Here is a 22,643-nt window from a genome sequence, read left to right as displayed (position 1 = left end):
GTTAGTTTCAAGTGTACAGCAAAGTGATTCAGTTATACATATATATGTGTGTGTATATACATGTATATATATTCTTTTTCAGATTATTTTCCATTATAGGTTATTACAAGATATTGAATGTAGTTCTCTGTGCTATACAGTAGGTCCTTATTGTTTATCTATTTTATATATAGTAGTTTGTATCTGCTACTCTCAAACTCATAATTTATCCCTCCTCCCCCTTCCCCTTTGGTAACCAGTAATTTGTTTTCTATGTCTGTGAGTCTATTTCTTTTTTTAAAAATTTTTATTGGAGTATAGTTGATTTCCAGTGTTGTGTTAGTTTCTGCTGTACAGCAAAGTGAATCAGTTATACTTATACATATATCTACTCTTTTTTAGATTCTTTTCCCATATAGGTCATTACAGAGTATTGAGAAGAGTTCCCTGTCCTTATCACTTATTTATTTTATATATAGTAGTGTGTATATGTCAATCCCAATCTCCCAATTTATCCCTCCCCCCTTTCCCCCCTGGTAACCATAAGTTTGTTTTCTACATCTGTGACTCTATTTCTGTTTTGTAAATAAGTTCATTTGTACCAATTTTTTTAGATTCCACTTGTAAGCAATATCATATGGTATTATATTTGTCTTTCTCTGTCTGACTTACTTCACTCAGTATGACAATCTCTAGGTCCATCCATGTTGCTGCAAATGGCATTATTTCATTCTTTTTTATGGCTGAGTAATATTCCATTGTATATATGTACCACATCTTTATCCATTCCTCTGTCAATGGACATTTAGGTTGCTTCCATGTATGAGTCTATTTCTGTTTTATAAGTAAAGAACCCAAGTTTCTTGATCCAATCCAGGCATGTTCCCTTACACCGTGACTCATAGCACTGTGAGATTTCAGATTTGGAAGATGCTATACTGTCTATCTTTAATCTCCCTGCAATATCCCAGTCATTAATTTGCCCTCTGCTGCAATACATCAGTGACTGAAAATATATGACCTTATAGCTCACATAGCCTGTTCATTTGGCCATTCAACTAACAAACATTCATTTAAGACCTGCTTTGAGTCAAGGATGACGGTTTACTAGAGATTCAGAGATGAATAACACATTTCCTGCCCTCATGAAGTTTACAATATTTAGGTAGATACATATACATCAACAGAAGATAACCCAACATAGTAAGTGGTATTCTTCTCTTACAAAATTCTTTCTTCTTTCAAACCAACTCCATTGCCCAAGGACTATAGTTCTTACTCATTGGACCTAAGTCAAGTTATTAGGGCCACAAAACAAAAGTCTAATCCTATTTCCCATAATAGCCCTTTAGTTATTTTTAAGCAGGGTTCATACTCCCTTAGTAAGCTAAATTCCCAATTCTCTCAAGAATTCTGTATTTGCAATGTGATTTCAAGTTCTCTTAACCATCCGGTTGCTCTTCGATGAACATGCTCCAGTATATCTTACTGGGCTCTTAAATGTGCCTCCCAGATGTGAACAGCTGAGCTCCAAATACGGTCTGAGAGTGCAATGCAAAGTTGAACTTCCTATCACTCCCTGCATTCTCCTAGGCATTGCACATCTAAAAATATAGGACAAGGAAACAACAACTTTGTTGGCCACCAGCTGTTCTCTTGAGTCTGACTGTTGTGCCATGCCTATGACCCTGACCCCTTTCCTCCATTTCCCCCTTGCACTCCTGCTCAGCTTCTCAATACAACAAACATTACTGAGGACTTGCTTTGTGTGTCACACTCACCAGCCTCTTTGGAGAACCAGACATAATGCATGTTTTCAAGGAGCTCACAGTCTCATTGGTGAAATTTGGTTTGCCCCCAAAGAAACAATTAACAAAGAACCAAGACCGAATATAATCAAGGGAACAATCTTTTTCTTAGATCCCTCCTTGGAGCTGCTCTTAATGGTGGTTGGTAGACTTCTGGGTAGGACTGAAAAGAGATTTCCCAGTTCAAATGCCAGTGCAGAACTGGCTTCAAGCCCAGGCTGTCAGAGGCTTTGTCAGATTTTTGTCATTGCATTGACCTAGACTGTTGCAGACTGAAGGGCTTTGAATTCCATCATCTGCAAAGAAAGCTGGGGCACCTACAGATTGACGCCTCATAGGCCGCGGGACAGCTTTCCAGCACCTGCACCTGCCCAGTGCCAATCTGGCGTGCATGGGGGGAAAAGTTCGTTCAGATGTTGGCATGAGCTAGCCTGTGTTTGGGCTTCTGGGAGACAACAGGTTTAATTTGCTTTGACAGTGCTTTTTCCCAGGAGGAAAATTACCCAAATACCCTGCCTTCATCACATTCAGCACATTGCTTGTTTGCTTTCCTGTTTTTACTGTGGAGAGTTTCTGTGTGTTTCATGTGTGTATGTGTGTTTACCCCCAATAACCCATATTGCCTTGTTTGGATTCATTAGACCAAGTTAGTGTGTTGTTTTGGTTCACAAACGGAAAGCATGTGTGACCTTCCGTAAAACCCAAATACCAACTCTGCCAAGTCCTGGGCAAACCTCTTTACATGCACAGCGTAGCACTATTTGCCTTCAAAATAACCCTCTGAGGTGGGTGCTATTATTAACCCCATTTCACAGATGAAGAAACTGATGTTTAGAGACGCCTTGTCCATAGGGCTCATAGCTAGTATGGGACTGGATCCCATATTTTGGTCCAGGCCATATACCACAAACTTTGGCTTCAGATAGAACTTGTTTCACCAGCAGATTCACCCTTACAGCTGTGTGACCTTGAGAAAGTGACTTCAGCTCTCAGTCTCCATCTGAGACTGTGAAATGGTGGCAAAAGTACCTAATTCTCATAATTATAAGGAATACATTAGAATATATGATAGACCTTTCACAGTTCCATTTGAGGGAATGAAAGGGTCTCTGTTAGAGTAACTGTAGAATTAACACCCAGCTGTGCTGTCTAGTTTGTTTCCCTCTGTTCTTTTGGTTGTCAACAACAAACCCAGCCCCGGCTTCAGGATCAAAGGGGATGTAATAGATGTAACCTAGAGTATAAATTTCACCAGCTGTAGACAAGATGATGCATCCAATCATCCAATTGGCTGTTCTGGAGTCCATGTTCCTTCCTTCTTGCCTGAAGCATTAGCATCCATCCTCCTAAAGAGAAGCCAAAAGGAGGCATCAAAGAGTGCATCTCTCTTGGGCAATAGGTAGACCTTGGCTCTTTAAACAAGTGCCTCCAAAGAGTTGCCAACATCCACTTTTACAGCTTAAGGAGAGACAAGAGAAGCAGAGGAAGGAGCTGTAGGTAGCAAGCGCAGGCTTTTATTAGCTGGGACACATTACAGGCGAGCAGTACATGGAGGAGGTGCTGGGGGAGGTGGGGGGATAAGTGCTGGGTGAGGAGAAAAGAGAGACAGGGATGGCTAGTGGGCTCTGACCTCACTCACAACTGGTTCCTTGTGTCTTTGGTGCTGGAATTCAACCTCAGGCTCAATCACTGCAAAGGTTTGCCTGCTCAGAGCAGGGCATGAAACAGGTGTGTCCACACCACAGTGAGCTAATAAAGGAGAAAAGCCTCCTCTCCCCTTCTCGTATAACTGCCCCTGTGAAACTGGAGTCCAGTAGGCAATTACACTGCCCAGTAGTCCTCCTCCAGGCAGGATTTCCCTCTGTGGTCTCTCCTTGTTTCCTGCAAAAATGAGGCTCTGGGATTTCAAATAAGAAAAGCAGAAGGTGGCAAATGAAGGCAGGCTTTCCCAGGCATCAGCCCTAGACTCAGGAGGACATACTTACCAACTGTGATCATTTTTCACCTTGACATGGCGATGCTAATGATTTGTCTCTGGAAAAGCGTGGTGAGCAGACAAAATGAGGCACCGCTGTGGTTTCACCAAAGGCCTCTATAGTTTCCCGTCTCCCATGTTTTCTCCAGGAAGGAGCATTGTTGTCTTTTCTTCCTTCTGCAGATGCCACTTTGTATTTCGAGCAATATTTTGGTCAACATCCAGAGAACACGCCCACTCAGAACACATGTCCAGAGAATGAGCTCAGGAAACATTTAAATTCTGCATTCCAATATTGACGGAAGGAAAAACAAGTTCCTGAAAATCAAATTTCCTAGCAGAACACACTGTTGTGATAGAAGAGCAAAAGCTGCGGGGAAAGGCCCTTGTTTTCTACCATACCATACATCCAATTATGAAAATCAGTTATTTACAGGCAGCTGAATTTTTCATTGAGATCTGAGCAGATCTAAGGTACACCTTGTACTACATGAAGGCAGCTGCAGTGTGAACATGAGCAAAGCAGGAAGGAACTATAGGGGGAAGAAACTCACCAGACACTAATTGAAAACATAACATGTCTATGCAATAAAGTTCACACTTCTCCCAAGCTAGTGAGTGTCACTTCTGCACTAGCATTTAGCATAGAGATATCTGGTCAATGGAGACTCATTATTTGTAGGATTCCAAGTGGACCCCAAGTAGTTGAAATCCTTCCAAGTGGAAGAAAAACTATATACAAAAACATTTCATCAAAAAGAAATATTCTCCAAATGTCTCTACTTCCATGTTGCTGTCATAAAATTATTCCATATCTCCTAAAACTTCTGCCTTCTGACACCAACAGCCTGGGGCAAGTTTTGTAGCAAACAGGCTTCTATTCTGTCAGATTCAGCAACCAACATGATACTCAGTCACAGAAAATATACTTGCATTACTTTTTCACTAGGAAGACTTTTTGAATTAACAGGTTTGTGTCTTACAGACTTCATAAATCAAAATCTAGAAAGTGTGTGACACTTATCTGCAACTGATCCTATTAAAAACACAGCTGGAAATTATGGTACTTGTATGAGGAGACATATTTTATACCACTGGGTTTGAGAAGGCCTAGACCATAGAATTTTAGATCTGGGAGGGATCTCTGAGAACATCCAGCCAAGTTCTTTCAGGGACAGCAGCAAACGTTTACTGAGACCCTTCTTTGGATACCAGGGCAAATGTGTAAGTGAATATACTCGGTTTCTGTCCTCAAGGATGTCCTGTCCTCACAGTCAACAGTGTTGCCTATCTGGTGCTTTAATAGGGGTGACGGAAAAAGTCCCAGGAGTATCTTAGCCTGTTTAAGAAATGAGGAAGTCTTGTCAGAGGAGGTGACATGTGAGCTGGATTTGAAAGAAGGAGTAGGAGTCGCCTAGCAGGGGAGGATGAGAGGAGCCAAGTGCAAGGATGAGGAAACAGGTGCAGGAAGATCAAGTGCTGTGGCCAAGGTCCCAGAGCCCTTCAGTAGCAGAACGAGAGCTGGAAGCAGGCCTTCTGCCTCTCTGTCCTGTACTCCTTCTGCAAGACTGCAGGTAGAACCCACCCTCCATTTGTACCATTAGCCAGTAGCCTTAAACTTTACTCAAAATTCTTATTTTTAAAAGAATATTCAAAAGGAAACGCCCTAAGTTATTCTCTATAAAAACAGTGTTTCGGAAGCCACTCCTAACATAGAGGCTTTAGGGACTTAAAGGCATATGGATTCTTCCAGGCAAAGCCAATGGAGAGCAGAGATGCTCAGGGCCCTGGCTCGTGAGCCCCGCTCTGCCGGGTCCCAGACAGCTTCAGACTCCCTGAAATGAGAACACAGGCTAGGCTAGGCCCTCTTGTTCTTAGCTCTGTGTTAGTGTCGTATGCTGCTCAGGTTAGCAGAGGTACAGCGAGCGAGGGGAATTTTCCACCCGCTCACAAAAGGAAGCATACATTTGAGCCCTTTTCCCAAATGTTTTCAGTCTTTTCCAAGTGGATAACGGCAGACAACTGGGAAAAGACCTTTTTGGGAAATGCACCATGCTGTGAGCACGTGAAAATCCCCCCACCTTTTCCCCCATCTATCCATATTCAAGCCCTTCTTCAAGCTCACCTCCTCCAAGAAGCCTTCCCTCTGCTAGTTTTACCCCGTATCAGCTGCCACTGCATTGCCCCTAAGTGATTTCCTGGATTTAAGGCTTGATGCCCTGTCAGGACACCTTTTCTGCAAGATGCTCATAGAATTTTAGAACAGGAAGCAGTCCTGGGGATCATCTCTGCTATCACCTTCATGTCACGTACAAGGAAGGTGAGACCCAGAGAGGGGAAGGAAGTTGCTTTAGGTCACCCAGCATGATTCTAGAAGAATGGGCCCCAGAACCAGGTCTCCTTACCTCTAGGCAGAGCTTCCACGCCCCGTGCTGCTGCCTGGGTGACAGCTGTTATCCCAGTCTCCCAGTTAAGCCACAACTTTCCTGTAGGTAAGACTCATGTCTCGTATGGTGACATCTCATTGAACAGAGGTCTTAGTCTTGGCTTCATGACTTACACTTGGGAGCTAAGACAACAGGTTGAATCTTTGGCTCTGCCCCACCGCACTAACCTTTTCTCTGCTTTAACTTGACTCTGCTGACTCTCTCAGAGACCTTGGGTGAGTCACTGCCCTCCCTATGGGTCTCAGTTTCCTTCTCTATTAAATGAGATTATTAGACTAGGTGGTCTCTTCAATCCCTTCAAGCTCTGAAAGTCCTAGAATTCACTACCTTCCAACTGGTCCTTTGCTGTCTTCAGGACTGGCCTCACTGGCCCACACATCTGCCTTGTTCATCCCTGGCTTCTGCTGAGGAGTAAGTTCCTTTAAGGCCCAGATAGCATAGCATCATTGAAGAAGACCAAGGTTGGAGTTCAAAGTCCTGGGTTCAAATGTAGCATCCATGACTTAGTATCTCCAAGGCCTTCAGCAAGTCACTTCATCTCTCTATCAGCCTCCTCATTTTGTCGTTTCTTTGTTGTTTGTAAAATAGGAATATTGAAACATGCTTGAAGATTTCGTGACAGTGAACTGAAATAACCTTTGTGGAAATACATGGCACAAAGAAGGCATTCAGGATGTAGTGGCTTCTTCCTTTATTCCATGTCCAGCATTATTGAGAAACGAGCTATTCCAAATAAAGACTTCCTAGATAACAGGTTTACTAAGTGGAGCTACAAAACATTGATTAATTTTTTACTAAAATCTTTCTGAAATGAATCCTATATTTCCTTGGCATGTCACACAGACGATACTGAATGTACAGTATTAGGAAGAATTAGAGAAAGTAGCATCCCTGCAGAAGGTGGGCACTGATTGCCAATGCTGGCGATGCGGGTAGGGCAAAGGGAATGTGAAGGAAAACTCTGACGCGTTTTGAAAGAGCTTGGATTTTTTCATTTCGGCAAATGGGGGGCCATTGAAGGGTTTTAAGTAGGAGAATGACAGGATCAGATTGTTTCAGAGAGATGGCTCAGGCTGCTGGGTGGTGAATGAATCGGGGAGAGGGGGAGAGGACTCTGAGAGGCCGGCCATGAGGCCGTTGTGTGAGCCCCGGTGAGAGATGCTGGGGCCTGGACTGATAGATGGAGAATCAGAAGTGGGAAGAGACAGATTTGCAAATCCCCAGTAGCTTTATGAAAAAATTAATTCATGGATCATCAGCCCATTATGAGAAAAATGTAAAACATAGAAGAGTGTCAAGAAGACCACAAGAATCACCCCATAACCCAGTCTCCAAAGATAAACCACTAATGGGTTAAACTATTTTCTCCCAATGTGTGTAGCCAAAAAATTTCTACTGCGTTTGTAGATGCAAACTTGATTTATAAAAAATTGGTTTAGGCACACATTTTCCCAAACACGTCTCTTAACGTCAGTTGAGATGTACCTCAGTAAGAGTAAATATATCATTTTTAACTTTATTGATTCCTTTCACTGACTGGGCCAGAAGCGCTCAAATGTGTGGGTCCTAGTTAACCTGAGGCTGGATTCCCAGGCCCTCTGTTTGGGTAAAGAAGCTTCCGTTTGCAACTCTGTTTCTCTTTTCTCCCACAGAATCTGTGGATAACTGCCCCAGCAACTGCTATGGCAATGGCGACTGCATCTCTGGGACCTGCCATTGCTTTCTGGGCTTCCTGGGCCCTGACTGCGGTCGAGGTGAGAACCCCGCTTGTGGGCTTACAAGGTCCACCCTGCGGCCCCGTGGGCAGTTCAGGTCCCACTTCTCCGAGCAAGCGCAGAAATCCAGGCCAGCTCCTGCCTCCTGTGAGAAGGGCTCCCAAGAGCCAGTCCTCTGCAGCCCTGAGAGGGAGGTCCGCAGGCAGAGCCCTGGCTGACCCCGCCGTGTTATCCATGGGTGCATGACTGGGGAGGTCAGGAAGGAAGGGCAGCCACGGGGAACCCCGTGTCCATTGTGGGAGCAGGAGGAGTGGCCATGGGGGTTCTTTTAAAAAGTAGATTTCCCCTTGGGGGACTGATCTGCCTTTCCCAAGCAGCTTTGACGTTTGTCTTCAGCGAGTGTGGTTCGTCTCTGACCTCGTGGAAGGGCCTGAGTTGCTGCTCCAGTTGGTACCGTGCAGGCAGAGTCTTGGCTGAGGCCACCAAGGGGAGGGACTGGGAGGGGAGGCTGCTCTTCTCCACGCAGGACACTCATGTTGCCTCCTGTTCGGGCATGTGCGATGCTAACGATAACCACTACAGGGAGAGTTTAAAGGCTGCCCGTGATCTGCCTGTGCATTTGGCCTTCATTTCTGTCCTGGAAGAATTAACAAGGAAAATGCCAAAGCAGATCTGTACTCCCGAGAATTGGGCACTCCTCTTGGGGAAACTAAAATGGCCCTTTCCTTTGGTTCCTCCACCTCTTCCCTCATCCAACAGGCATTTGCTTAGTGCCCTTTAGGGCCTGGTCCTGTGCTGGACACTGAGGTTACAACACTGAGCAAGACCCAAGCCCAGGACCTCTCAGTCTGGGAGACAGACAGGGAAATAGACGATGACAAAGCAGTCAGTGATAAGTGAAGCACACCTAGAGCAAGGTTAGATGCGGGGAACATCTATCAGCATGAAAGGGTCTTTGCTTGGATGGAATGAGGACCAGTAAAGGCTCCCCAGATGAGGTGACACTGGAACTAAGACGAGATACTTGAATCGTTCATTGGTGGAAGGCAGAGATGGTTTTCCAGGCCGAGGAAACAGCGCCCTCCAAATACCATGCCGTGGTGCTGCTATGGGGATTCTGCTTATTCTTCCTAACGTGAAATAGACTCGGTGTGAGACAGCAGAGCCAGCAGCCTTGAGGAAGCACAGTGATTACCTGCTGAGTGTTTTAAAAAGGAAAAAAGCCAGGTGGGAGCAGGGGGAAGGTGGTGCAGAGAGAAGAGTCATGCCTTCTAACAAGAATTAGTGTCTCATCCCATATGCACTTCAAGTTAAGAGTCATGTATAAAGCAGCCTTACTGTATCTCAGTAAGGCTGGTAGGTACTTACAGCACAGTGCAATACAATTTATTTTTATATAGTGTCCTTCGTACAGATGATCACGAAACCCTTTACGCTAAGTGGCAAAATGGAAAGATAATACTTTAAAGAGCCAAGTTGGGCTCAGCTATTCTCTTATGGGGGCAGCGGCGTGTGGGGCTTGAGTGGAGACCTGAAAGGCAAGGAAAGCTGAGATTGGCTGGGTTAAAGACGATAGTAAGTGGTCCCGCACGTGAGGAATGGGGAAGCAAAATGCAGTGCTGCTAGGAGGAGAGTGCTGGAGGAGGGATGCGGGGAGGGCAGGAGGCCCAGCTGTCTTTTCCAGTGAGCCCAAGGACCAGCTTGAAGCCTCCTATCTAAGGATGCTGGTGACCACCGTGCAGCGCCAGTAATATGAGGGGGACGGGGGGAAAGCAGCGTTCCGTGGGCACCAACTGCGCCAGGCCCTGCACTGTACACCTTCACCCACAATTCCTGATGTGTTTTAACTGGAATGAAATAAAACGAGAGAAACAAACAGATGGACACACATGGGAATTTGTGGCAAAGCAGCTGAAGCCCAGCAGAGAAAGGGACCGAGGCCAGATGGGGTACGTGGGGCGTGGTCTCATGCCAGGCTTCCCGCGCTGTCTCTGCAGCCTCCTGCCCCGTGCTCTGCAGTGGGAACGGCCAGTACATGAAGGGCAGGTGCCTGTGCCACAGCGGCTGGAAGGGCGCCGAGTGCGACGTGCCCACCAACCAGTGCATCGACGTGGCCTGCAGTAACCACGGCACCTGCATCATGGGCACCTGCATCTGCAACCCCGGCTACAAGGGCGAGAACTGCGAGGAAGGTAAGACCTGCGGGCAAGCAGCTCGGCACCTCGCTGTGAGACAGAGGCCAGCGGGCAGGGCCACGAGGGCATCCAGGGAGCAGAGGGAGCCTCCTGAGCGGCCCTGTGACCCCCACCCCCAAGCCAGGACGCCCTCGGCAACAGTCACTAACCTAAAGCGAGAAGACAGACGAATTAGGGTCCTGCTCAGCGAGGGGAAGAGAAGTGTGTGTATTGAGCACTTACTGTATGCAAGCCTCTGTGCTAAAAGCCCGGTGTCATTTAGCTTCAAACCCCAGCAGGGAAGGGTAATCATCTCCATTTTATAGTTGAGGAAACTGAGACTCGGGGAGTCAAATGACTTGCCCAAGGTCCCATGGCTGGTAGATGGCAGAGCCAGGTTTGAGCCCAGGCTTTCTGGCTCCGTAGCCTGAGTTTTTTCTCCTCCCCTTTAAGTTCCTCTGCTCTCCATTTCTGAAGTGTGAGTCTGTTGTAGACCTCCATACACTGCCTTCCACAGTCTCACTCCTGTGTTTGTGTGTGTGTGTGTGTGTTCGTGTTTGTGGCTCTTAGGTGCTCATAAAGGTGTCTCCCTCCTTCATAAAGTAAACATATGCCTGTGCAGATCGAGGCTAGGAAGTGAACTGCTGACTTAAGGGTGACATCAGTTCTTCCCGAGAAAACCTAACCAGGTGAGATAAGTAAATACTTCTATCTCACAGACAAAGAACCTGAGGCCCAGGGAAGGGCAGTGACACGCCCGTAGTTATAGCGCTTACTGATGGCAGGGCTGGAATTCAATCCAGGTCTTCTCACCTCAGACATGGTACTCTTTCCTCCTGACCACATGGGATTTCCTGATGAAAGGAGGGGTCTTCTCATAAGCAATAGAGAGTAGCCATCGGGAGTGCACACTCTGGAATCAGATGTAGGTTGGAGTCCTCGTTCTGCCACTCACTAGCCTCAGTTCCCTCATCTGTAAAATGGGAATTCCTTCCTCAGAGGGTCGTTGTGAGGACTAGATTAAATGACTCATGTGAAGCGCATAGCTCAGTGTCTGACACATAGGAAATGCTCCAAAAATGTTAGCTCTTATATCATTAGCATTATTGTGGGGACTATTGAAGCACATTTCTTGTTTCACCCCCCACTCACTGTATCCAAGGTCTTTTGAAATGGATGGACTTGGAAACTGATGGACGATGTTAGTAGTCGTTACCTCCCACTGTCTACCGTCTAGGGCCCTGGCACCTTCTCCAGCGGGTGGAAGAGGCTCCAAGGAGAGCTAGTCTTCTAAGCCACTGGGGATTTAATGAGTATCCCCTCCTCAAGGCATCATTTCCCCTAAAAAATGAGAGAGTATAATGGGCCCATTTTAAAAGAGTGGGGAATAGGAAGGGATTAGTGTCTGGAAAGCATCCATCACCTCTCAGAGACAGGCTGTCTCTAAACCCCGAGAGTGGCTGGAGGTCCTGATTCAGACCCATTAACTTTGATGCGGATTACTTCGGGCTGTCTGAGCTCAACGAGGAGCCCGGCCCCTGAACAAAGGAACTTGGCTTTCTCATCCTGACAATGGTGACCTTCCTCTGCTTTCCCTTTTCATTTAGTCACTTGAGGTGAAGACCTTCTGAAGGAAAGAGAAACAAAGAGGAGATTCCTCCTGAAACAGTGGGGCTGTCCCACTCCCCAGCCCCACCATGGCGTGTGGGCCAAGGAGGAGAAGTTGTCCTTCTCCTGATCAGCCGGTGCCCCAGAGTGCAAGGTCATTTACAGAGAGAGAGAGAGAGAAGCTGTTTAGCAATTTTATCTACATTATTATTTGAAAAGAAATGTTTTCACTCCTGCTTTCTTTCCCGAGAAGGGCCATCTGGTACTGATTCCTCTCATTATTTCTGTTTCTCTGGTGAAGCATCCTTGCACAGTCCTTGTGTTTATAGTGGGGTTTTCTTGGGCCTTCATCCTCTCCCCTCTCCTCCCTTCCATTCCCTCTCAGTTCTGTTCTAACAGGTTTCACTGCGTTTATAAGACACCAGCTAACAAGCTTACTTTTTTCTCTCTCTCCCTCCTCCTCCTTCTGAAGTTTATTGCCCCCTGTTTTTTAAAGCCTGAACCGGGCCACCGGCAGGACGCTTAGAGGCAGCTGGGGGAGGGGCAGAGGGGCCCACCTAAGCCTTTTGCAGTGAAAAGTGAGCTGCTGTGTTGTGGGTCCTGAAGCGCGTCCGATAGCTTGTGTGGTCACTGAAGCGTGGAACACTTGGGGAAAAGAGATGTGTTTGCAGCCTGGCCACGCAGGCCCCATCATTTCATTAATGGGCCAAGCGTCTGCCAGAAATGTTGGCTTGAATGGCAAGGTCTGCACAGGAAAAAAAAAAAAAAAATGTAACTGCTTGGCACCTCTTCTAAGAAGAAACTAAGTTCGACTGTCTTCTACCCAAAGTTGAGCCCACCTCCCTGCCAGCTTCCCCTGTATTCCTTCAGCTCCCCGACCCCAGGCCCGCCGATCTTCCCACGTTATACACAGCTCCCTGCAAAATAAATATTGTTAGGGAAACTAACCCAGTGTGAGGGAAAGAGACCATTTTAATCTCACCCTAGGGTTCCAGTCTCCCCAGAGGCCTCAGAAGGGGAAGGCAGGTGCACAGTCTGTGTGGGACCTCTTGGGCAGAGGGTCACTGTGGCATAGATAATGGCCCTAGGTTTGGGATCAGCCAGGACAGCATTCTGGCTGGAATCTCAGTCAGTTCAGCCAAGGTTTGCTAGACCGCCCCAAGGTGCAGTCCTCTTTAAAACTCCCTTTGCACTCCACACTTGCTTTGTCAAGTTGACCTTCCGAAGTGATGGTTAATTGATGATGAATTACCTGGAGGTAGCCTCTCATCACTTCTTTCTGCTCTTTCTTCCCTGCCTGGACCAGCTTCTGAGCGCATCGGATTCACTTTGCTGGTTCCTGGGTCCCTATCAGACTTACTGTGTCTGAGGAACAAGACTGTGATGCCGCGGGCCTCTTGCTAAACTTGCCACCCTCCAGCCTGCTCCGCTAACAGTGCAGATTTATAGATTCAACCTCGAGGGCGGCTCAGAGACAGCTTCCACCCCAAGCTGGGGTCCAGGCACTCACTGAACGGGAAATACCTTTATAGGCCTCGGGATAGGAACTGCTGAGTCGTTTCCTGTCAAATTGGAAAACTCTCTGGATCTAGGGAATTATCATAGTAGGCTAATGGGCCAGAATAATCCTTCTGAGGTTCTGAGATCTGAGGCAGGTCATGAAAATTTATCACTATTATTATTTTTATCATGTTTAATTACCAGGAACTCCAACAGGTCATGTTTAAACCATTATTATTAAGTGGTGTCCAGAGACTGCAAGAAAAGAGATTCTTTGCCTTCATTTGGCTTTCTTAATTTTCCACTTTGCCCTGTTTCTTTCGTTGTGCTGTTTTCTTTTGATTTCTGTTTTTAACCATTCTATGTGCTATGTCTGTATACATGTGCTCATGTATTTTGGAACCAGTAAGGTTGTAGAAGAAATAGCAAGGGATCTATACCAGAGAAGAGTGATTCAAATTTAAAGTCCTCCACTTAAACCACTGTGTGATCTTGGGCAAGTTATTTAACCTCTGTGCTTCAGTTTCCTCATCTGTAAAATGAGGATCGTAATGGTATCTACCTCAAGGGGTTGTTGTTAGGGTTAAATGAGATAATGCATACAAAAGGTTCAATAGCAAGATATGGCATAGAAGAGGAACTAAATTAACACTAATATTGTTACTGTTGTTTTTGTTATTATGTTTTTATCAAATGGTTGCTTCTGACCTTTGATCTTCCTATTTATCATTGAAGTAATTACGTTGAACTCCTTTAAAAACCCAGATAGTGAAAGAGCTTTCTTAATGAGGTGACCCTCAAAATGAACAGCCTGTTCCCAGAATGATGCTCTTTGTAAAGTCTCTGCCCATTTGTGTCTGTGATTCTAATATACCCAGGCCGAGTTCCCCACTCTTTTGTGCAAAAGTCAAATATACTGGGTTATAAAATTTAATTGATAAATAAAGTAAAAGCACGTCTGAATTATAAATGAGCTCTGACCACAGTCTGCCCAAGTCATGCTACTGAATGTCCTGATAAAATGGACAGATAACTTCTTTGCAACAATTTACAGTTTATACTGTCCTTTCAAATCGTCAGTGTCGTTTGGTCCTCATAGCCACCTGAGAGGTAGGTAATTTGACCAGACCTGCTTTATAGATGGAAGCTCAGAGCAGGTACGTGACTTGACCATGGTCATGGAACCATTACAGCTTGTCCTGTGACCCTTGAACTTAGGACCTCAGAGAGTCAAATGCTAAATTCTTTCCTCAGCAGCATACGGCTTCCTCCTGAGCCCCTACAAGGAGGAACCTGACTACATTCATAGCAGCTCCATCAACACTTTTAACAACAGCTGCATGTTGGGCCCCATCAGGACTCCACTCTCCCCTTCCACTGGCAAGACGGATAGAATCCCCTCCCTCCCTACAATGATCTAGCAACTCTTTGGTTGAGTAGAGAACATGGACAAGCCCTTTGCTGGTTCTGTCTCCTCTCTGCTGCCTTTCGCACTTTCTGCATGCACTGGAGCCACATGCTAAGTTAGCCCTCAATGCCCTTCTTCTTCTTTTTTCTGTGAAGTGCTTTGCGGAAGATTAGAGGTCTCTGTTAACTTTGTGTAACCCCGTAACTAAAGCTTTGACTTAGGAAAATCAGCCCCAGGAACAGGAATATCACTGGATTCAGAATCAGAGAGACCTGTCTTCAGAGTCCTCTCTGGCAGGGTTTAGCTCTAGGATCCCATATAAATTATTTACCTCTCTGAGCCTCAATTTTCTCCTCTGTACCTCATCGGGTTATTGAGAAAACAATCCGGTGAAGTATATAAGATACTTCCTACTGTGTAAGCAGAGAGCAGGTAACCCACAATATTATTCTCCTCCCTCTTTCTGGGAGGTCTCTTGAGACCACCTTGACCTTGGGCCCTAAGAGCCCTGCTTGGGGGTTTGCTTGGCTGTGAGCTACAGCTTTGTAGTTCACCCCCCACTTGAGGAGAAGCTGAACACAGCCATCATATATAATTTTGAATAGTCATTGAAATGTTTGCCTGGAAACATTTCCAGACAAATGTGTGTCTGGAAAATGAGGTGTGAAAGTTTGTATCATTCTCCAGAGTTTTGGGAAGATGGTAAAATCTAAGGGAATTTAAATGCAAAATAAATTCTCATTTAAATTAAGGAATCTCTTTATTTTAATCCCACATTCGCGGAAATAAAACTGCATTTATGAAGTGGTAAATACTAATAGTTTGTTCTCCAGTGATGTTTCGAGCGCCTCCCATGTGCTAGGGGGTTGGAGATACAGACAGGAACAAAATAGTCTTGTCCTCCATTGTTGCAGTTGTTACAGACATCTAGGATAGGCACTGGCTGCTCTATACATATGTCTTACTATGTGCACCCCTCAAGTCAAGAGGTACAAATATGTATGCACGTTTTACAGGTGAGGGAGCTGAGACTTGAGAGGTTAAACAGTCAACCACCGGGTAGGGTCGGGAACCCAGGTCTACCGTTGCTAGAGTTATTCTCTTCACCTTACCAAGTGACCTCTCCACGGAAATCTGGGTGGGTCCTTCTCGCTGAGCATGTGAAGCTCCTCCACTACAAAGTATAGCAGTTTGCTTAAAGAAGCCTCACCCTTGCTGGTCCGATACTTACCTCTGTTATCTCTCCTCCGTGTTGCAGTGGACTGCATGGACCCCACGTGTTCAGGCCGGGGGGTCTGCGTGAGAGGCGAGTGCCACTGCTCTGTGGGCTGGGGAGGCACCAACTGTGAGACGCCCAGGGCCACGTGCTTGGACCAGTGTTCGGGCCACGGAACCTTCCTCCCAGACACCGGGCTTTGCAGCTGTGACCCAAACTGGACTGGACACGACTGTTCTGTCGGTAAATGTGGGGAGAATAAGGGCACAGCTTAGATGGAGGGAGGAGGTTTCCACTGTGACGTGTACACCGTTCAGTCCTGTTCAGGGCCCTGACCCTGACCTTGGTCATGTAGCAGGGGGTTACCCATGTCTCTGAATGCTTTTCTTTTTTTTTTTATTTTTTTAATTCAAACAGAAAGTCACAAAAATTATAATCATCCTCATCAGTTCACTCAGTCCCATGTAATTAATTTTTTTTTTCATCTTGATCTTTTGTTAGCACTTTGATGAATTCATCAGTTTTCCATTAGAGTTCTGAAAATGCTTATTCATTCAGTTCAGTAGTATAGTCAGTTACCAGAAACCTGTACTTGTCAGAGTCTTTTGCATGAATTCCTTGAAGATGAAACCCTTTTATAGGAACATTTTTGCAAAAGCATCAGAGTACACCCAGAACTGTCTGTAAATGACAAAAGACTTAAAATTGACCACGGTTAAAGATTTGATGAAAGTTCATAATAATGCAATTGACACGGAAATTTAGTTATTTCTGAGATAATACATTTTAAAGTAATAACTAGAATTATGACTTATAACATTATACCAGAACATATAAGATTTTTAGAAATTTCATGTAATGTCTGAAACATTTATATTAACATATTTCCATACAAATAACCCAAAGAAAGTTTAGTATTAGTTGTTTTTTTGTTTTTTTGTTTGTTTGTTTTTTTATACAGCAGGTCCTTATTAGTCATCCATTTTATGCACATCAGTGTATACATGTCAATCCCAATCTCCCAGTTCATCGCCCCCACCCCCACACCCCCCACCGCCGCTTTACCCCCTTGGTGTCCATACGTTTGTTCTCTGAATGCTTTTCTTCTTCCCCTGAACTCCAGCCTTCAACACCTCTACTCTTAGAGGGGCAGAGGATTCACAAATCCTATACTCACATCATTCCTTTCAGAGTGGTGGCCTTGAGAGTCAAAACATCGCCCCTTAACCATGTTAATGATGATAGATGTGATTCATTGAATTCTTGCCTCTCACATTACAATGGCCATCCTAGAGGCAAGGCCATGGGGAACATTGTGCCTCCTTGAGCTCTGCAGGGATGGGCCTTTGGTTTTACCCATTCTCCAGAATAAAGTCCAAACTCAGTATGGTATTTAGGGTGCTCTGTGGTGTGGCCCTCACCCACCTTTCTGGCCAGATCCTCTACGAGATGGTAAGTTCCATGAGGGTAGCAAACGTGTCTTATTCCACATTCTCAGGGCTCAGCATAGGCCTGCCCGCAGCAGCTTCCCAAAAAATTTTGACAAATGAATGAATGAATGAATGAATGAGTGAATGAATGACGAACACATGATTGAATGTGTTCTTTTTTTTTTTCATTATTATTATTTTTTAATCAGTCATCAGTTTTATACGCATCAGTGTATACATGTCAATCCCAATCGCCCAATTCAGCACACCACCATCCCCACCCCACCGCAGTTTTCACCCCTTGGTGTCCATACGTTTGTTCTCTACATCTGTGTCTCAACTTCTGCCCTGCAAACCGGTTCATCTGTACCATTTTTCTAGGTTCCACATACATGCATTAATATACGATATTTGTTTTTCTCCTTCTGACTTACTTCACTCTGTATGACAGTCTCTAGATCCATCCACGTCTCAACAAATGACTCAGTTTCGTTCCTTTTTATGGCTGAGTAATATTCCATTGTATATATGTACCACAACTTCTTTATCCATTCATCTGTCGATGGGCATTTAGGTTGCTTCCATGTCCTGGCTATCGTAAATAGTGCTGCAATGAACATTGTGGTACATGACTCTTTTTGAATTATGGTTTTCTCAGGGTATATGCCCAGTAGTGGGATTGCTGGGTCGTATGGTAGTTCTATTTTTAGTTTTTTAAGGAACCTCCATACTGTTCTCCATAGTGGCTGTATCAATTTACATTCCCACCAACAGTGCAGGAGGGTTCCCTGAATGTGTTCTTAATTTTGGTATTCGGTTCACCACAGAATTTACACATGTTAAGTTCACAGAATGCTTATATTGGCACCCTCTGTTTATAAGCGCTTTAGGATTTAGAGGCCCTCTCAAGGTGAGGATTAGGTGAGAACATAGGTGAATCACCTAGCACAGTACTGGTAGGTAGGAAGTGTGGTTGCTTCTAATATCTCATCTGGACAGTATCCACTGTTTAAATCCACACAAAAACCCTGTGAGAAAGGCATCATCATCTCCATTTTACCAATTTATATAGTATTTTACTCAGTGAATACTTACTGAACAAGGCAGAGGGGATAAAGAGGTAGGAAGTCTGTACCCTGGCGCGCTTGCATTCTGGAGAGGGGGGCAGGAGACAGAGCAAACAAACGCATGAAGAGAAATCAACTAATAAAGAAGCTTAGGCCCAGAAAATTTCTAAGTAATCCTGCCCAGGGACACATGGCTAAGAAGTGGTAGCATCTGCATCAACGTTGTTTTTCACCCTGAATCACGTTCCCCACCACACCACGTTGCCGAAACAAAGTGAAGCTCACATCAGATCATCGTCTTGTGTATTAACAGTTCTGGTGGTGATCAGGAAAGACGGTTGAGACCTTTGGTAAAAAGTGAGATCCAGTGCAGCATTTGTGCCTTTGGAATACTTTGAATTACCTTTCCCCATTGAATGGAGAATTGATGTTCAATACGCAGCCTAAAGTGGACTTTATCCTTGTTTGCAAAGCTCGTGTAAAGACGTGATCACGAACACAGATGTCTTAGGAATAATTCCTTTTTTTTTTTTTAACATCTTTATTGGAGTATGATTGCTTTACAATGGCATGTTAGTTTCTGCTGTATCACAGAGTGAATCAGCTGTACATATACATATATCCCCATATCTCCTCCCTCTTGCGTCTCCCTCCTACCCTCCCTATCCCACCCCTCTAGGTGGACACAAAGCACTGAGCTGATCTCCCTGTGCTATGTGACTGCTTCCCACTAGCTATCTGTTTTACATTTGGTAGTGTGTATATGTCCATGCCAGTCTCTCACTTCATCCCAACTTACCCTTCCCCCTCCCCATGTCCTCAAGTCCATTCTCTATGTCTGCATCTTTAGGAATAAGTCTTTATATACAGCTCTGTTTATAGCAATATAAGGAATGCTCCTCCGAAAGCTACACTGGGTTGTATTGTTCATTATGTGGCCACAAAGCTAGTTTATGATAGAACTATAACTGTCCGTGCATTGTTAATCCCTGATGAGATTCCACAGCCTCTGACGGAGGCAGGTGTAACTTTGAGTGCGATCACTAGGCATTCTTGAGTTGGCCCTGTAAAAGGAGACAGCAGACCCATTGCAAGGGCCTTAAATAGAATTGCGAGTGCTCATTTTCCTCAACTCTGTGCCTCTCACTGCCCAGAGCTGCTGTCAAACAGATGGCCTCACAAGCTAATGCAGAGAGCTCCGTGTGATAAGAAGAGTCTCTGAGTCTGACAGTCTTGGGTTCAAATGCTGGCCCTGCTGCTTACTAGTTATAACTTTGGGCAAGTTGCTTCACTTCTGTAACTTGTAAAACAGAGATAACAAGCGTACCTCCCTTCTGGGATTAGTATTTGGAAAATAATTATTTGGAGGATTATTTAAGATAAGGTAAAAAAGCACGTAGCACACTACTCAGCGCGTGATATGGGCTCAGTTAATGTTAGCTATGTTATGAGCATGATTACAGCACGCACTGGTGAGAGCCCTTGATAGTAACGGAGACATTTGAGAGAGGCAAGATGAAAGGTGCCCTTTCAGAAACGTGGATTATAGTTTTTAAATCTCTAACCTATAACTGACTAAAACAGTGTCATGATTGCCACAAGGCCAGGAATTTAAAAGATGACTTCAAAATTCCTGTCTCCCCTTGCAATAGTGATAACAATTTGTGTTTGTTGAGTGCTTCAAAGCATACAAAGATCTCTCTCTCTCTCTCCTTTTCACACACACACACACACACACACACACCAGCAACAATAGCTGTTGAGGCAGGGTGACGGGTATGGTACCATCCCCATCCTCACCCTGAGACTCGGTGACCTACCTGAGACACCCTGAGCCTGCCGAAGCTGGGAGTCCGAGCCCAGCCTGGGGACCCCCTGCTGCCCAGCACCCCACGCTGCCTCCCCATGGCCATAGCTTCTCCTTGGCTCTCACTTCCCACCGGAAGCCAGTTTGAAGGGTAGTGAAAGCGCGTTGACGGTGGTTCTCTCTCCCTGCTGTCCTGGCTGTCCCTGCCTAGGCTCCATCCTGGCTCTGCACGCGCTAACCGTGTGACCTTAGCAAGGGACTTGACTTTTCTTGACTGTGGTTTCTTTTTTTTTTTTAATTTATTTATTTATTTATTTATTTATTTATTTATTTATTTATTTATTTATTTAATTTTTGGCTGTGTTGGGTCTTCGTTGCTGCATGCAGGCTTTCTCTAGTTGCGGCGAGCGGGGCCTACTCTTCATTGCAGTGTGCAGGCTTCTCATTGCAGCGGCTTCTCTTGTTGCAGAGCATGGGCTCTAGGCGCGTGGGCTCAGTAGTTGTGGCACACGGGCTTAGTTGCTCTACAGCATGTGGGATCTTCCCGGACCAGGGCTTCAACCCATGTCCCCTGCACTGGCAGGCAGATTCTTAACCACTGCACCACCAGGGAAGTCTGACTGTGGTTCCTTTATCTGAAAGATGGAGATAATAACAGTGCCCACTTCAGAGGGTCATGTGGTGATTAAGTTGTATAATGCAGGTGTGCCCGAGAACAGGGCCTGTAGAGGTGGAGCACCTCACGTCTTCCTCTCCCTCCCTTCTGAGGGCACTTTCACTGAGTGGAAGCTGTTTGAAAACGATGGAGTTTGGGCCCTAAGGCTAAGCAGGAGATGCCTCACTGAGCAGATGCCGCTGTAGCCAGGGAGCTGTCTTTGTACTCAGGGCTGCGGCTACAGGGTGGTGTACAGGCACTGAACTTCATTTCAGGGGACCTGCTTCTCACTAGTTGAGTGGCTTCAGCAAGCTGCTTCCCCTCCTTTCCTTTTAGGTAAATTACCTATGGGATTGTTGTAAGGATTTAGTGAGAAAATATGGAGAAAGTGGTTAGCACGGCGGCTGGCACAAGTCAGACACCCAGCAAGGGTAGCTCAAGTCACACCTTTTACGTTATTTGCTCCTGGCACAGCAGGGCTGGCACAGGCACTGCCCAGAGCCTTCTCACCAGGAGCTGCAGGCCGGAAGACGCATCCTATAGGACTGACTCTAGGTGGTGGGGCTGGCAGAAATGGGCCCCTGCTGTCTGGCCCTCCTAGGGAGGAGGACCATCTCTTGCCTGAGATGAGAGTCTTGCTGTTTGGCATGGAGAACAGGATTTAATGAAAGCAGCTTAAATCAACATGCCCTGCACTCAACAACCAGCCTGTAATGAAATGTGAGCTGACAAGTTTCCCAGCACTTTGGTTAGGTTTGTGGAAACAGTGAAGTCAGACTTTACACAAGTGTTTACTCAGGCCTCTGGGTTCTCAGCAGCTTGGCTTGCCGTCTCATCTCAGAAATTCCTCCTTAAATCCTGCCTCATGTTGTGGTCTTTCTTCCTGACAACCCATATAAGATAACTGTTTAAGTCGATTCCTGTGGGCTGGAAGAGCACAGGTTATATGTCCCGCTGCCACCCCCAACACACCTCTGTCCTCAGCTCTGGGCCCAGTGGACCTTCACTGCCTCAGTCTTTGGGGACGCTGGTGGTGATGGTGGTTGTGATGGTGGTGATAGTGGTGGTGATGATGATGATGGTGGTGGTGATGGGGGTGATGATGATGATGATGATGATGACGGTAGTGATGGGGGTGGTGATGATGGTGGTTGTAATGGTGGTGATGGTGATGATAGTGGTGATGATGATGGTAGTGATGGCTGTGGTGATGATGGTGCTGGTGGTGATAGTGGTGGTGATGATGAGGATGGTAGTGATGATGGTGGTGATGGTGATGATGATGGTGGTGGTGACGGTGCCGCTAGTTAGTGGTGATGATGATGATGGTAGTAGTGGTCGGGGTGGTGATGATCATGGTGGTGATTGCTACTGCCGTTGTTTTACAGATGGGAAAGAGTTAGAGAGAGGAAACGACTTGCCCGAAGTGACTAATCAGTGGCAGAATTTGAATTAAATCTAGGCCCTCTGTTTCCAAGTCCTCAGCTCTTACCTCAAGTCTTCTTTCCATCCAAAGAGGTTTCTTTGCCGTTAATCTTGTCTTTTCTCCTGATAAGTCACAAGATGGAGCATTAATTAGAGAGTCGTCCATTTCTTAATGCTTACCATGTACCAGGTGCTGAACTAAGTGCTTTCAACCATTATCTTAGTTAAGGGTCATAAGAACCCCATAAAGGAAGTATTACTAGGTCTGTTTTCCACATAAGGAAACTGAAGGTCAGAACTAAGTTAAATTCCTTGCCAGCATCTCCCCATTGGAAAGTGGCACAGTACAGATGCAACCCAGGTCTGGCTTCAAGGCCTCTCCTAAGCTCTTTGGTGTACTGAGCCATGTATTATAAATGTGCCTCTCTC

The 22,643-nt window shown here is 45.6% G+C and overlaps 1 protein-coding gene across 1 annotated transcript in view; it reads left to right on the top strand.

Moving 5' to 3' along the window:
* Nucleotides 1–22,643, top strand: part of TENM4 (teneurin transmembrane protein 4) — a 756,454-nt gene that overhangs the window by 585,706 nt on the left and 148,105 nt on the right. Inside the window, exons 17-19 of the mRNA XM_082343256.1 lie at nt 7,862–7,963; nt 9,922–10,116; nt 15,873–16,073. Coding sequence (XP_082199382.1) covers nt 7,862–7,963; nt 9,922–10,116; nt 15,873–16,073 — 498 coding nt within the window. The remainder of the gene's footprint in view (nt 1–7,861; nt 7,964–9,921; nt 10,117–15,872; nt 16,074–22,643) is intronic.

The sequence above is a fragment of the Balaenoptera borealis genome, assembly GCF_965194805.1.
Source record: "Balaenoptera borealis genome assembly, chromosome: 11".
Lineage (NCBI taxonomy): Eukaryota > Metazoa > Chordata > Mammalia > Artiodactyla > Balaenopteridae > Balaenoptera > Balaenoptera borealis.
Note: the sequence above shows the minus strand (reverse complement) of the source record. Positions and strands in the feature narration are given on the sequence as shown.